The 15,827-nt window shown below is 37.2% G+C and overlaps 1 protein-coding gene across 1 annotated transcript in view; it reads right to left on the reverse strand.

The window, feature by feature from the left end:
- Window positions 1-1,825: 1,825 nt before the first annotated feature.
- Window positions 1,826-15,827, reverse strand: part of immp2l (inner mitochondrial membrane peptidase subunit 2) — a 94,320-nt gene continuing 80,318 nt past the window's right edge. Inside the window, exons 4-6 of the mRNA XM_033968540.2 lie at window positions 6,242-6,307; window positions 4,665-4,767; window positions 1,826-2,977 (exon numbers count right to left, since the gene is read on the reverse strand). Of these exons, the coding sequence (XP_033824431.1) occupies window positions 2,852-2,977; window positions 4,665-4,767; window positions 6,242-6,307 (295 nt within the window). The 3' untranslated portion in view covers window positions 1,826-2,851. The remainder of the gene's footprint in view (window positions 2,978-4,664; window positions 4,768-6,241; window positions 6,308-15,827) is intronic.

The following is a 15,827-nucleotide window of genomic DNA, read 5'->3' on the forward strand; positions in this document are numbered from 1 at the left end:
TCCATACAATGGGGGACTGAGGCTTCTGTTCAGCTGCACCACGACTCTGGAATTGCCTCCGTGTCCAGCTGAGAGCCACACAGAGCCTGGACTTTTTTAAAGATAATCTAAAGACCTTTTTATTAGAAAAGCTTATTGTTGATGTTTTTAGAATTTAGCAATTGAGTATTGGTTTAAAGTTCTTGCTTATTTACAATCAATGAATCCCGAAGAATGCAGGGAAAACTTGAACAGGACTTTATCAGGACACTTATGTATTTACAAAAGTGCTAATGCTAATTTCAGAGCTTAATAAATATTTAAATATCTATCTGGCTACAGCTGTGCACAGAGCCAATTCCTTCATAAAAAGTATTGTCTTACAAAACAGTTTGCATACACCAGAGTCTATTCAACACCCCTCAGGAAAGTGTTTTAGCTCTGCATTTTTCCCATCCAAATTCATTTAATTATCAGTGAAAAGCACAGCGCAGTGGAGACTGGAGGAGTCATTATGCAGATGTTTGGAGCACCTGTATTTAGGCCTCTTTTCCCAGACCACAGACTGTTACGATGTGGCTCTGACTTCATCCAAATCAGCAGCCTCCTTCTGCAGAGTGCAGTTAGATTTAGCACAAGTACCTCTCCATGTGATGTATGCTAATGAGCTGCGAATCACTCCGGGATTTCACTGTATGGAGTAGCCCGAGAATATCTTCAAGAAGTAGCATGCTAACTCAAAATAATATTACTCAAGAAAAAGTAAAAAAAAAACAACCAAAAAGCTGAAGAGGTTTCATTAAGCCTTTACCAGTGCATTATAAAAGTACAATCAAAGTTCACTACTTCAGTACTAGCTTCATAAGTGGTCTAACCCTCTTTGATAGAGGTAGTACTACTCTGTTACATTTACTTATGTAATGTTTTCATGAAATTGACAACGTTAGATAAATGATTTGTGTGTCTTGCACTGCTCCTTTCGATTTTCTTTTAGTTTTATGTGTCTATCCTTTGAAAATACCAGGTTTTATTCATATTTTGTATATTCTGTATTTAATGTTATGTACTTCAAATGGCATTAAATCAGATGTTACGTCTAGGTAGTTACTCTCAGTTACGCTTACTTAAGTAGTAGTCTTGGACCACTACTTTTTACTACTTGAGTAATATATTATTATTGAAGTAAGTTTACTCTTACTTGAGTAAATGTTATCTCCACCTCTGCTCTTCAGGTCCAGGTCCACTTGAGCTAAGGTGTAGATATACACTGCAGACCAGTGGAGGCAGGACAACAGCACGCTTCCGTGTTTCAGCTGCCTCCTTAATCCAGTGATGATGTTTGTTGGCCTCTGTCCCAATGATGTTGGACTGAGACGGAGCAAACATCATAGGGGACAGGATACCAAACATTGTCGCTGGATTAAGGAGACAATCAAAATACGGAAACTTGCCCACGGGGCTTTAAACCGGGACAAGGGGGCTTTTTTATTCCCACACACCTGGGATACTCTCCTGAAGAAGTTGGACTGCAGATGGCGCTGTTTTCCTGCCTCGACATGTAGGAAGACAGTGCCAAAACCTTTTTAAATCAGCCGACCAATCACATCAAAGCAACATCATGTGACCACTTTGAGGAAGAGCGCTAGTGAGCAGTCCAAACTGTCAGGGATGAAAACAAACTAAACCTTTGTCTGGAAAAATAATCTTTTAAAGTCATTATGTTATGTTTGGGTGATGTCATTTGCATACATAGGTTACATTTTATTGGTTTGTCTTATAATAGGGTCATGGCAAACAAAATAAGTCATGATTATCTGATTGGACAAACCACAGACAAATCATACTTAAGCAGCTTGGAATTCTTTAATATCACTTAAAAAACACACACACAAAAAAGTTCAATTTCTGTCACAATTTTCCAGCAAAGGAATTCCCATTGTGAACAAAAATGGCCATAATCCCACAAATTGTAATGCAACTAAAATTATCAAAGGCAGTAAAAATGTGATCAAAAATAATACAAACACAGCAATACTTCTGTACTTTTGATTTTACAGTTTAATCATGGCATTTACAGGCACATTTTAGCATAATCCTGATGAACTGCAACTATAACTATAATCAGACTATTGTCATTGAAATAATCCCTCCCAGATTATACAGAATTTCTTATACTGAATTTCTAAAATAGCAGATAATGGCAACAATATTTTTCAGGCAAATTCCTTAAAAAAGTGACATATTTCAAATAGTTCATGTTCACGTTTCAGAATTTGATTTCATAATCTCAAATGGAGAGCAGGGTCGAATACAGCAGACAACGATCACGACTTCATGAATGAACATTGCTGTCACCACTTTTTCCTTGATAGTACAAAAAATCAAATTGTTTATTTATACTGACAGAGAAGATGTTGAACTTTGTGCCAGTTTTGGTTTCATGTGGATAGGCATTGCGTTGTTGCATGGCTCTTTTGTACATTGTTTTTGCTAATGTATCACTATTAGCGTTTTGCACTAGTGCTTCAAACATGGCAGATTTCCATGGTAACAGTCGATTATAACATTTCGTCCTAAGATCTAGTTTAATCTATGGACCGTTTAGAAAGTCGTGGTGTCCATGTATGTAACCTATAGTAAGATCCACCCATATGTTTTTCACTCATGTATTTTTGAGGACTATTTTCTCATTCAAAACAAAAGATATAATATTTTGTTTTAAAGAGGAACAAAATTCACTTTTTTCACTGCTAAACTACTACATAACACTTTAACTTGTTAATCGCTATGGCATCATTTTGAAAAACATGGATAGAGAGCTGTTTATCAAAAAGTTGAACCTCATCAGTCTTTTTTTTACATCTATAAAAAGTCATTCTTGGTCCTCGTTGATTTCGAGGGGTCCTCGGTTTGGGGGCAAAGCTGGACTGATCCTCTGCCATCGATGAGGAGGCCAGATGATGTGAGATGCCCGTCCGTGTAGAAGTCCAACAGAGACCTGGAGAAACAAAGAGGGCACAAACCTTAAAGGCCCTGTATAAAATGTCTTCTCAATGCATTTGAGCAAAATCTGTCTTGCCCCAGTACAGATATATTATATAAGCAGTACTTGAGGTCAAAGGTGGGGTATGCTAGTTGTTGTTAGCGTGACTATCACGGCAAAACTATGCTCTGGTTTCTGAAAGTTGTGAAAAGCAGTGAATAATTAGGATGTTCAGAAGGAACATAAGAAATACCTTTGGACCACCTCAAACATTTTTAAGACAGTAAAAATCAGGAAAAGTCCCTTTAAAGTGCAAATGACAGGTGACTTTTTCAACCTTTTGCGAGTCCCGGTGCACATTTTTGGTTGAAATGATTCTGTGGCACACCATCTACTAAAACAGACCAAATCACACCTTTTTGTAAAAATAAGGGAGATATAATGGCAAATAATGTCTGTGCCACTGTCTGGTTGTCAAAATTTGCCGTTGGTGATGGTTTTGCATTATTTTTTGGATCAGAAGTTTGTCCAGGACACTGCAAAATGGTAAATTATTATATTAAATTCATATGTGAATCCATTAACTCAAACTGGCACACATTGCAATTGGTGGTTTTCAGTTTTACTTGGATGGGAGGCATTATTTTTATTATTGTGCTTTGCCATGAAATATCCAAAAAGCAAATTCACAAATGTTGAACCTGATCATTTCTATTACTGACTAGACCCAAGAACTCACTGTGTTACAACAAAAATCCATATATTAACAATATTTATTTGAACTGTTCCTCGTCTCTATTAAGAAATATTGGTTTAGGGAAGGTGGTGATGTAATCTCAAACCCAGTAAAACCTCAAAGCATTAGTGTTCCCCGGCACACTGGTTAAAAATCAAGGACTATTCATTTCACTAAAACATAGTAGAACATTCCATGCAAAGCAATTTCCATGGAGACAAGCAGGCGATCCAGTTTGAGTTAATGCCCTTAGGAAGAAGGTACAGGGTCCCAACCAGCAAACTAAACAGGTTTAAGCACTCATTTATTCCCCTTTCAATTTCCTTGCTGAACTTGAAGAAATAATGCTCTGCTGTATGGCCATCAAGGACTGTGCAATGCCCAGGGAAGGTGCAATATCTTTGGGCTCTTACAGTGAGTAGGTTTCGGGGAATGTGCAATATATATATATATGTGTATGCATGTATGTATGTATGTACGTACGTATATATATATATATATATATATATATATATATATATATATATATATATATATATATATATATATATATATATATATGTGTGTGTGTGTGTGTGTGTGTGGGGGGGGGGTGTATATGTATATACAGTTATAGGCTTCAGGGAATGTGATATATATATCTTTGGCACTTTAGGCAGAAAGGCCCCAGGGAATGTGCAAAATATGATAATTATGGGAAGGTGGTGCAATATTATCAAATGTTGAATGGTTGTTTTTTCTGATGAACTGCATTAATTGATGTGTCCACTGTGTGTGTACTGTATGTTATAATGTTATATGTTTTTGTTGTGTTTTTAATATGTGGCATGAGTTCCCTTGTCCCAAGACAAATTTCTCCTAAGGGAGACAATAAATGCTAATCTAATCTAATCTGATGTACCCTCCACCAGAAAAGTTACACAGTGTGGTTTTGACTATCAGAAATATTTGTAGATATATTTGTACCGGTCCAAAGCTGTTACTGTCCAGACTGTGTCCATGGTGATCTCCTTCAATCCAGAAATGTCCATCAGGAACTTTGACGTATCGGTTCTTATACCCCATTGTTCTAAAGGGACATTAAAGACAAATATTAAACAATTGAAATTACATTAAAAAAAAAGGCAAACATGATCTATAAGAATTCAGCATGACCTTTACCAATAATCCAAGAATAAACCAGGTCTTAACCAGGACCAAGCCACATCTAAACCAAACCAGATGGACTTCTGATAGACATGGACCACTGCAAATGTGGAATGACCCGGAGGAGCGATGCTGAACTAGGACTTATCCAGGTCTAACCCAGGAATAAACTAGGTCTAAACCAGAAATAAACCAGGTCAAATCTAGGATTAAACAAGGACTAAACCAAATCTAAATTAAACCAGACCTGAAGCACCTCTGATAGATACTGGCCACTTCAGAGAGGGAAGAGCTGGTCTAAACCAGGACTAAACCAGGTCTAAACTAAGAATAAACCAGGACTAAACCAGGTCTAAACTAAGACTAAACCGGGTCTAAACCAGGTCTAAACTAAGAATAAACCAGGACTAAACCAGGTCTAAACCAGACCTAAACCAGGTCTAAACCAGGTTTAAACCAGGACTAAACCAGGCCTAAACTAACACTAAACCAAGACTAAGCCAGGTCTAAACCAAGACTAAACTAAGACTAAACCAAGACTAAACCAGGTCTAAACCAGGCCAAAACTAGGATTAAACAAGGACTAAACCAAATCTAAATTAAACCAGACCTGAAGCACCTCTGATAGATACTGGCCACTTCAGAGAGGGAAGAGCTGTACTAAACCAGGATTTAACCAGGTCTAACCCAGAATTCAAACAGGTCACAAATAGGACTAAACCAGGTCTAAACCAGAACTAAACCAGGTCTGAAGGACCTCTGATAGTCTGAAAAAGCTAAAGCAAACTGATACCTGATAAGTTTCTATAATTTCAGTTTGATTTCATCACACTGGCATCTTTCAAATTTGTTTTGAAAATGTTGTTTAATAACTGACTTTAGAGAAATAGGGGCTGGTAGAGAGCTGGCAGTTTTAATTCCAAATGATAAAATATGTTCATTTTGTCTCTATCAACAGAAAAGTGAATAACAGCTTGATTGCCTCAGACTGAATCAAAGGCCAGAACAATTTCAAGTTGAGTTTGTATCAAGCAGTGATTGAGTGTTAAAACATTTCCACAACTATTTTAAATTCTTTGTCAAAGGTCTGTGATGGTGGAACCATTTAACCCTTTCTATCCTGTTGCCTCAAAAGAACTAACTACATTCCCTCTTTCACTACTGTACATCTATCATGACATTCAACATATACACAGATGTACCTGACGTTTTCTATAATGAGGGAGTGAAAAGTGGATGTAGAGTGGTTGTTGAACTGAACCGGGAAAGAAAATATATTTAGACCTACTTGAATCTTCAGTACCTATATTCCTCTATTCAATAAACTATGCATCGCACCCAGCTCATGTGTTTGTGTGTGATGTTACAGGTGACAGTGATACGCTGAGGTTAGACACCTGATGAAGTCTCCCTCGAGGCCGATCACTCTCTTGATGATCTTCTGTTGTGGGTTCCTAGGAGACCTGTAAACATAAAAAAGAGTAATATAAATACACTAATAACACTATAATATCAAAAACACAAAATTTAAATTATAGATAGCGAAGGAAGAATGAGCTGTGGTGAAGAAGGAATTGAGTCGAAAGGCAAAGCTCTTGATTTACCGGTTAATCTACATCCCCACCCTCACCTATGGTCATGAGCTCTGGGTAATGACCGAAAGGACAAGATCACAGATACAAGCGACTGAAATGAGTTTACTCCAGAGGGTGGCTCGGCGCTCCCTTAGAGATAGGGTGAGGAGCACGCCTTTTTTTCCACTAATATGAACATTTCCGTGTACTTCAGTCTTGTTCAGTCAGACAAAGGAATGAAACCAAGTAAATTAAGGGTGAAAAAGCATCTTCATTATATTAACACAACCACAGCACAATGTGGGTGAGAAATATTAACAAAAATTACAATTTCATATTTTCCGTGGCGTATCCTGAAAATGATAATATGTAGCATTACTATTATTGTTTTTGCATTTCATTAGACATGTGTTAAATTGTGCATGTAAATGTGTGGATAAATATTTAAAGGCACGGTACCAGAGCTAATTCATTGAAATGGTTTGCTGTGGTGCAAATTTATTACTCACTTACATTATGAATTCAGAGCATCCTAATTATTCATCGTGAAGACTTTATAAGCAATTTTCATAACTCTCAGAGATCAGTGCTGAGTTTTGCTGTGACGGTAAAGCTAACAACAACTAGCAGGCTAACATGCACTGATTACTGGATAGTAAAACACTTTCTAATTAGATGCAGACAGTACACAGTGGACATATTTTGACCTGCTTATACATTATATCTGTACTGGGGAAAGACATACTTTGCTCAAATAAATACAAAAAGTCAGGTAAGTATTGCTTAAACATAGCAAAAAACGTGAATGAACTGTAACAAGTAAACATCAAGGTGAAGAAATAAAAAGTAACTAACCCTAGTTATGAAGATTACTTAAGTTCAATTCTTTTTTATGGAGAATTCTTCTTTACATAATTTATAACACATACCTAACCAGCCTTATCACCATTTTAACATTTCTCTTTTCGATCTTTTCTCCAAACAAAAACAACAGGTGCACCTCTAAACTTTTAATAGACATCATCATGAGCTATTCATCTAAACATCTGGAACCATCTGCCTTTAGTTCACTTTATATGCCACCTGCAACATCTGTCTGGCCATTTTGTCCAAACTAGAATTACCACTTTTATAGGTAGCTCAGACAACTCAAATAAGAGAAGCGTGCTGCTGCTAGCCTGTGGTCAAGTTTAGCTCCAGACGCTCATTTTCTTCTTTATTTGGGACAAAATAAAATGAGAATAGAGATTTTTGGATGGAGGGTTTAAAACAGCAGATGTCCAGCCCCTGTGCACAGCAGTTTATGACAAGCTCAAAACCAGTGCTTAAAAAGAAAAAAAATCATAACAAAATCATAAAATAGGATGCTTCTTTCTAGCGCCGGATTGGGTGACATGGCAATAAAAATAGTCTAAGTGTGATCTGATCCTCTGAACTTTTAACCACTCACCTCCCCTAGTGATCAGCCTCTGTCGTGCTCTAAGTGAGTGACAGCTAGATTTAACCAATCACAGCGAAGTGTGACTCTTCTGTCTCTTCATGCTAATTTCTTTTTGAAAATAAATGCAAAGGAATAATATAAAATTTCAACTAACTACTCTTATAAATTAAACAGTGGAGGAAGTAGTAATACATACCTGTTTAAAAATGTACTTAAAGAGTAAAGAGTAAATGTATTTTGGAGAGATTTTGAGATCTAATAAAGCTTCAAACGTATCAATTTTGAATTTCATTCAAGAGAACCAACTGAATCAATCTTTTTACCTAGCTGTGTTAAAGATAAACCCCTCAGCCTTTTCAGCAGGTCTCAAACTATCAGAAAAAATACTTTTACTTTTCAGTCCTGTTAAAAAAATGTAGTGAAGTAGAAAGTACGGACACCTACAGATAAGACAAGTGTCATAGAAAAGATGCTAGTGCCAAGTACAGCATGAATGCTAATTAACACCTGAAGTCCCTGAGCAGGTTAGTGTGGATACTGAAAATACAGATTCAATGTATCGGTATATAGATTAATCAATCACAAATAAATTAAATGGATAGTACATAGGGTCACATCATTCGAATACTAATGTAAAATCAACATACACCCACACACAAGGTCCAAAATATAAATATACATATACAGATTCTCCATGCACCATATACTCACCCTCCCTCTTCTGTACCATATATTCACTGTCCCTCCTCTGTACCATATATTCACTCTCTCTCAGATATTACCTAGGGCCACATCATTCAAATACTATTTTAAAAACAACATGCACCCACACACAAAGCGCAAAATATACATATAGAGACTCTCCATGTACCATATAGTCACTGTCCCTCCTCTGTGCCATACACTCACCCTCCCTCCTCTGTACTATATATTCACTGTCTCTCCTCTATAGCGTATATTCACTCTCTCTCAGACACTACCTAGGGTCACATCATTCAAATACTATTTTAAAATCAACATACGCTCATACAAAAGGCCCAAAGTCATGCCTGATTCAAAACCAAACTTGTTTATATATGAGCCACTTCTTGCTCAGACGTGCAAACATTTGAAAACCTGTGCAGCTTAGAATCTCTGTCGGTATGATTCAATAACTCATAGAAAGAGAGGAAAATGCAATACCAGCTGTCATGCCTGTTTTAAATTGTACTTTTATTCAGATAAATTCTTCTGCAAAGCTCACAAAATTCTCCAAGAACACTTTTTGTCAACCTCTAACCACTCTTCACTTCCTATTTTCCAGCTCGTACGCAAACCCCTTCAGATCCTTATAGACTGACTCTCTCTCTCTCCTCCTCTCTCCTCTCTGCTGCCTCTCCGTTGCTGTGGGGACAGAGCTGGCTCACGCTTTGACTGACACCTCCCTCATCCAATCAGCTCCCTCCCTGCGTCTCGATGCCGGCTGCTGATTGGCTGGGTCTCTGGGGAGAGGCATAGAGGCTGTATCAACGTGTGGGTTATAGCAATGCGTTTCTCTGCCACTTTGTGTGTGTATATAATTGACTGATGGATGTCCTCCTATTCTCTGGCAGCAGATTTTTGCATTTTCAAGCTGTCTTTGAACGCATCTCCACCCCTGCTAATGCATTTTTGGAGAGGCATTAAAGGGAATCTAGGAAATTTCATCTTCTGAATCAAACATTTTTGCCTTGTTGTGGATGTTAACATGCAGTACAGCTTGTCTGTATTCTACAATAGACAAATTCAGGTTGAAAAATGCAGTAACGATGCAGTGACGTGGGGAATTAGCAGCTGAGAAGTGAGAGGAGAGAGAGAGGAGAACACCGCATGCATCTTCGGGTGAGTGCGTTTTTCAATGTCTTTTTTCAGGGAGATTTTTGCGCTATAGTCCTTTGCAGATTCTGACAACTCGGAGCAGTAGAGGGTAATTTTGACGCAGACCCAAGCATGATTTCATTTCAAAATTCTGACAGGTGACAAAACAATCAATATATAAAAAACTATAAAAATTACGAAAGCTACAGCGTGTCGTTTTGTTAACATATTTTTAGAAGATGAAGCAAAATCGATTATACCTTAAAAGAAAAATTGACAGACTGCAGTCTTAAACTAGCTCTGCTTACAACTATTTGCTATAGTAAAGCCATTTCAATTCGTATGACAGGGAAGAAAGGAGTTTTACAAATACAGTAAGCAATAATGTATGAAAAATAGACTTTAAAAAACAGTCAGTCTGGTTTCTATACTGTCTTTGAGCAACAAAAGCAGCTTAAAAATGAAATCGTAATTAGCCAAATTATTATTATTACAAAGTGTGGGAAAGAGCATTTTTAAGTGTTGTGGCGTTGACTTGTTCAGCATCACTCCACAGGTTATTGCCCCTATAGGCAGAATGTGTGCAACAAGCCGTAACAGTATCAGCTATAGAACGATTATAGTCTTAATAAAAAAAAAAATGTGGAGGTGCCTCTTCAGCAAAATAGACTAGCTACACAGTGTCTCGCAAGTATTTAAAAGGAGATAAGGTGAAAGATCGACATTATAGAGAGTTAGTGTAATCCCTCAATCGTCCAATTATGATCCTTCTTTAATATATTGAAAATGTGGATCACGGAGATGTTTTTTTTTGCCTCGAATGTTCCACAGTATGACATTAAACTTATATCTAGCATTATTTAACAACAGGTGTTTTTATTGTTAAAATACATTTAAATACATGCATTTTTCCAGTGAGCGGGATTGCGTCTTCACAGATCTGACTTGTAACTTGACTAAGTGGCACCACATACTTGTCTCCATGGAAATACATAAGACTAATGCCATACTGTGGATATTTATAATTGTCAAAGTTATAATATTTCCATAAACACTAAGGTGATGGAGTAAACATTGATGCATTGCTGCCATTTTGCTTACGTTTTTTGACGCAAATGTTGGGTTAACATTTCAAGTATTATAATATATAATGCAACAGGTAAGGTTTTGCAGATTCGTCTTCAAAGTTGATATATTCAAAGGAGGGAAAAGTGGTTGGGTTGGAGTGAGTTTGACAAATTGTGGTGTCTAGATACTGGCTCAGAACATCCTCCAAAATAGCAGCTCTTATCTGGGGTTTTCCAGTTCTAGTCAATATCTATCAGAGGGGATTTAGTCAGGCTTTAGTTCAGGTTTAGTCCATGTTTAGTCCTGGTTTTCGTCCTGGTTTAGTCTGGGTTGAGTGCAGGTTTAGTCCTGGTTTAGTCCTGTTTAGCCAAGGGTTACTGCAGGTCTTGTGGGGTCTTTCCAGTCAGCAGTGGATGTTAGCTATTAAATATGCTTTAGACCTGGTTTACTCCTGGTTTAGTCCTGTTTTAATCCTGGTTTAGTGCAGATCTTGTGGGATTTTTGCAGTGGTCTCTCTCTATCAAAACTGTACCTAAGAAAATGATAGTGGTGAGACCCTCAATGCACATAGAGAACAAAGGCTGCTAGCAAAACTTGAACTAAAACTGAGGAAGTTAATATTGATTTACACGGAAAGTTGACGCCTTGTAGTGTCAATGGTCTGTGTAATGATGTTTACAACACTAGGCCTAATTCGAAAATAATACACGATTTCTATTATTCACTGCCATGACTCTTACTTACTACCACTTACCACTGTTATTGCTTTGTCTGGAACGCTTCATACTGTGGCTTTAAACTATATCTATGGAGACAAGCTGACGCCTAAATCTATTCATAAATACCTACACAGTATTGACTTGAGAAGCACTGATACAGAACTGGTCTTTGCAGAGACCAAACAAATTAGAGTTTTTGTGGTTTGGGATTTCTATAATTCTTGCAGACCTGTACCGCACACGTCCACTCAGGTATAGTCACATTTCCGGCACATCAACAATCTGATTAAATCCAGCATAAATTTTGATTTGTTGACGAACGAGTTTCTGTCACTATTTATCACCATGACGATTCGTTTGGTGTGGATTTCTCCCTCGAGCGCCCGTCTCAAGTCTGCAGCGGTTTGGAGAGAGATAATGACTCTAATACCAATGCTTTGATAAACAGTCTTCATCTGGGGTTACTTTGGGATATGCCAGGATGGTTCAACAGCTGTACAGTATGTATCAAATTCATTACCAAAAACACACCCTTTTGCTCTGGCATTTAAAGTTGCACTATGTAACTTTTCTGGTGAAGGGTCTGTCTGTCTGTCTCCATGGAGAAGTTATTGATGTTTCCGGCATTAAACTTCTTTATCTCCATGAAGACGAGCATGTGACGACACTAGGCCAAGTTACACAGTACGCTCACTGTAAGAATGTTTTTCAAAGCACTTCTGAGCAAAAATAACACCTATGATGAAATAGATAAAAGATGTTTAATGCCACACTGTAGTACAGTAGTACAATAACATCTCCATGGTGACAAGGAAGTGACTTGTTTCATTAAGTTTTATTTCAAGCCAAATGATTTGCCAATGGGGTAAGATAATTACATGTTGTAACCATTCAAAAATGTAATACAACCTGTGAAAAAGAATTTGTCAGGATAGTAATTAAATCTCATCTAATCAAAAATACTCAAATCTAAACTACAATTCTGAATTCAAGTCGTTTAAAGGAGCCAGATGTTTGGCAGTATATCTTTCAGACTCTAATCACTTTTGATTACTGGTATAAAACTGTCTCTGCACACTACAAAACTGTCCCACTTTTTACCACCAACATTCATCTGCTCATTCAAGTCATTCAGGCTCAACCTTATCCATTAATTACAAAGACCAAGTCTGAGTAGATCCACCTGAGCTCCACATGGACAGAACATGCAGCCAAAGTAACAGTTTGGAATACAGAAATTGTTGACTGTGTAATATTTTTGTTGAAAATGTAAACAAAATGAAAATTAAAGGTGCACTACATAACAACAGAGTTTGCTATACCTGCTTGTCTCCATGGAGATGTTATAGGTTTACATGGAATGTTCCATAGTGACAATAAAAATATGCATTTTTACTGTCAGTAACTGTCTCTCCACAGATCTGACCTGTAGTCCAGGTGACATCACCTGCATGTCTCCATGAAGATGGATAAATGTAACATTGTAAGCAAAGCAATAACATCTCCAGGGAGACAAGCAGGTGCCAGATCCTCCACCAGAAAAGTTACATAGTGCACCTTTAACAAAATTTCGAGCTGCCAGTGAAATGCTTTTGAATAGAAGCCCATGTAATTTAAAAAGTCCCTGTTCAAGGAGCCGTACACATTAACTATAACTACACTCATATGAATGTAACGTACATCTTTTGACAAAAAAAAGTGACAAAATCAGATAAAGAATTATTGACCAAATCTTAATTTGATTAAAACAAAAAAAAAAGTTTGTCAAAATGATTACTGTCCCCAACACGACCTTTAAAACAGATTATATTATTATCTTGAGCTTGTACAGGTAAACAGGAGTATATGAGCTCCTGATTAAAAACACCTCCCGGGACCCAGACGTGCTTTGGAGTGAATGCTAATGCTGGCGTTGCTAACCAGAGGAGCTAGCTGAGACACATGGGAGAGGTTTAATAGTAAATCAATGGAGGACTGGGAGGAACAGACAGGGATTTGATGTAGCAGTGTTGATGCTATCTGAATGTTTTGGCGCCTTTTAGTTAGTCTGCGATAACATGCAGAGAATTCAATTAAAACTGGGGAGAAAGAGAAGCCAGGTTCACACTGCAATTGAGATGTATTGATAAAATGGTGAATTTGTGAAGCTAATCCAATTTTGTGCACACAGTTAAGCCATGAGTGTCTGTGGGAAATAAAAAGGTTTTTCCACTGATGGGTTGCGGATTAAATTATGCAGCCATGTCTGCAACGATCTGGGTTGATAAGTAGAGGTGGGCCATATTGACAAAAGTCTTGATATATTTTTTAGATTATCCTAATGGTGAAATGCAGACAATATAATGGCAATCTATCAGAAATGAACTTAAATATGTCTGTAAATGTCTCTGGTAAAGTGAAACTCAAAAGTGCTAAATATCAAATTATAGTCTGCCCTTTTTTGAAAGATTTAATTTATTAAAAGTACAAAGAAAAGGTGTTCCAGTGCTCCAAATATCGATCCAACAATAAAAAAAAATAAAATAAAATAAAAACTTTTAATGAACATAAAAAAGGGTTATAATACAGGCATTTGAAAAAGTCTTTGGTCACATGTTTCCCAGAAGAATGAATTAAAAACAGACCATTTTATTGCTATGGGGTATTAACTGCTAATACTTAACATAATTAGATCAACACATTACCTTTCATTGTTTTGAAAATCCTATATTTGCCAAAAACATATGTTGCAATTTCGTCTCCCTTCCCTTTGCTCTCCACACTAAGTCACCCTTCCTTCAGAGCACTATCACAACTCAATCAGATACTAAAAAAACTACTGGACATCACATCAGGTTTGTCAAGTTGCTGTGTACAGTTTTGTATCATGTTTTTGCATATTAATGGAGAATTATTATGTAGGAGCATGGCTGACGTAGGCTTCTGGGTGGAGCATTGCACAGAATCTGTAAGGAAGGTTTGAGGAGAGAGATCGCTAAATTTCTCAAACATGCATTGCTGAAAACCTCTTCAGGCATAATAGCCCCTCTTTAGTGTTAATGATATAAAACTAATATGTTTTTGTTTCTTTACCAATACCGTGAGCTAATAACATCAATCTATTTGTCCATTTAAGCAAGTGTTCCCATCATTACAGCAAATACAGTTATCGAGGCTTGAGTTGGGTCTGAGTATCTCTGTTTTCACCTACCCTTATCTCCGCCCACTGCTCTGTCCTTATATGACATCCAAAATTTAGATTCCCAGTCATACATGCATGGTTCTAAAATATGTAGCTACTTTTAAATAATAAAAACACGTAAATGAAAAAAGAAAAAATGTTATAGTCAGTTAAAAACATGAGCATATTAATGTGATCAATGTCGTGTTTAATTTTGACTGTTTTCACTGTTCAAAAATACCTTGGAAAACTTCTTCTTGAACTCCATTTTGAGCTAATCCATTCACTGTGAGCCTAAGATGGACAGGACAAACCGTGACAGACCCGGGTGTAATTAATAACCATGTCTCTCTTCTCTTAATTAATCATGATTAAAGTTAATAGTCTCTTATGTCAAACTCAAACATGAGAAATCCCAGTGTAAATGCAGAGACAGGTGCAGCCCGAACCTCCATCTGTCCTCGATGTTTGTCAAGAATTACCATCCCTTGTTTAAAAAATAATAAAGATTTTAAATAATGTTGATAGAAAGGACCAGCTGCCTTTGATAGATATGATTATTTTTTCCTTCACTGAAACACATGTTGGCTGTAAGACTTTACGGGAAATAAAAAATATGGAAGCTCATAAGTATTTTAACAACTTGATCAAAGCATCTCCAAAACTTCACGTGGGGTGTTCAACAATGGTTAATATCTATCAGAGTTAGACCTGGTTTAGACCTGGTTTAGACCTGGTTTAGACATGGTTTAGACCTGGTTTAGACCTGGTTTAGTCATGGTTTCAATCTGGTTTAGACCTGGTTTCATACAGCTCTTGAGGGGTGTCAGTGCCTATTAGATCTGTGCTAGACCTGGTTTAGTCCTGGTTTAGACCTGATTTAGTTCTGAGTTAGTAAGTCCAATTTAAACATGGTTTAGTCCTGCTTTAGACCTGGTTTAGTTATGATTTTGATCTGGTTTAGTCTTGGTTTAGTCCTGGTTCAGTGCAGTTCTTGAGGCGTGTCGGTATCTATTAGATCGCCCTGGTTTAGTCCTGGTTTAGTCCTGGTTTAGTCCTGGTTTAGACCTGGTTTAGTTATCGATTAGTCCTGGTTCATTCCCTTAAACTGCTAAACACTAGCTGCTGGCAAAATTGCAAAAGAGGTGTAACTTTTGTTGTCGAGGGCCCATCATCTGCTTGAGG

The sequence above is a fragment of the Periophthalmus magnuspinnatus genome, chromosome 6 (genome assembly GCF_009829125.3).
Source record: "Periophthalmus magnuspinnatus isolate fPerMag1 chromosome 6, fPerMag1.2.pri, whole genome shotgun sequence".
NCBI classification, from domain to species: domain Eukaryota; kingdom Metazoa; phylum Chordata; class Actinopteri; order Gobiiformes; family Gobiidae; genus Periophthalmus; species Periophthalmus magnuspinnatus.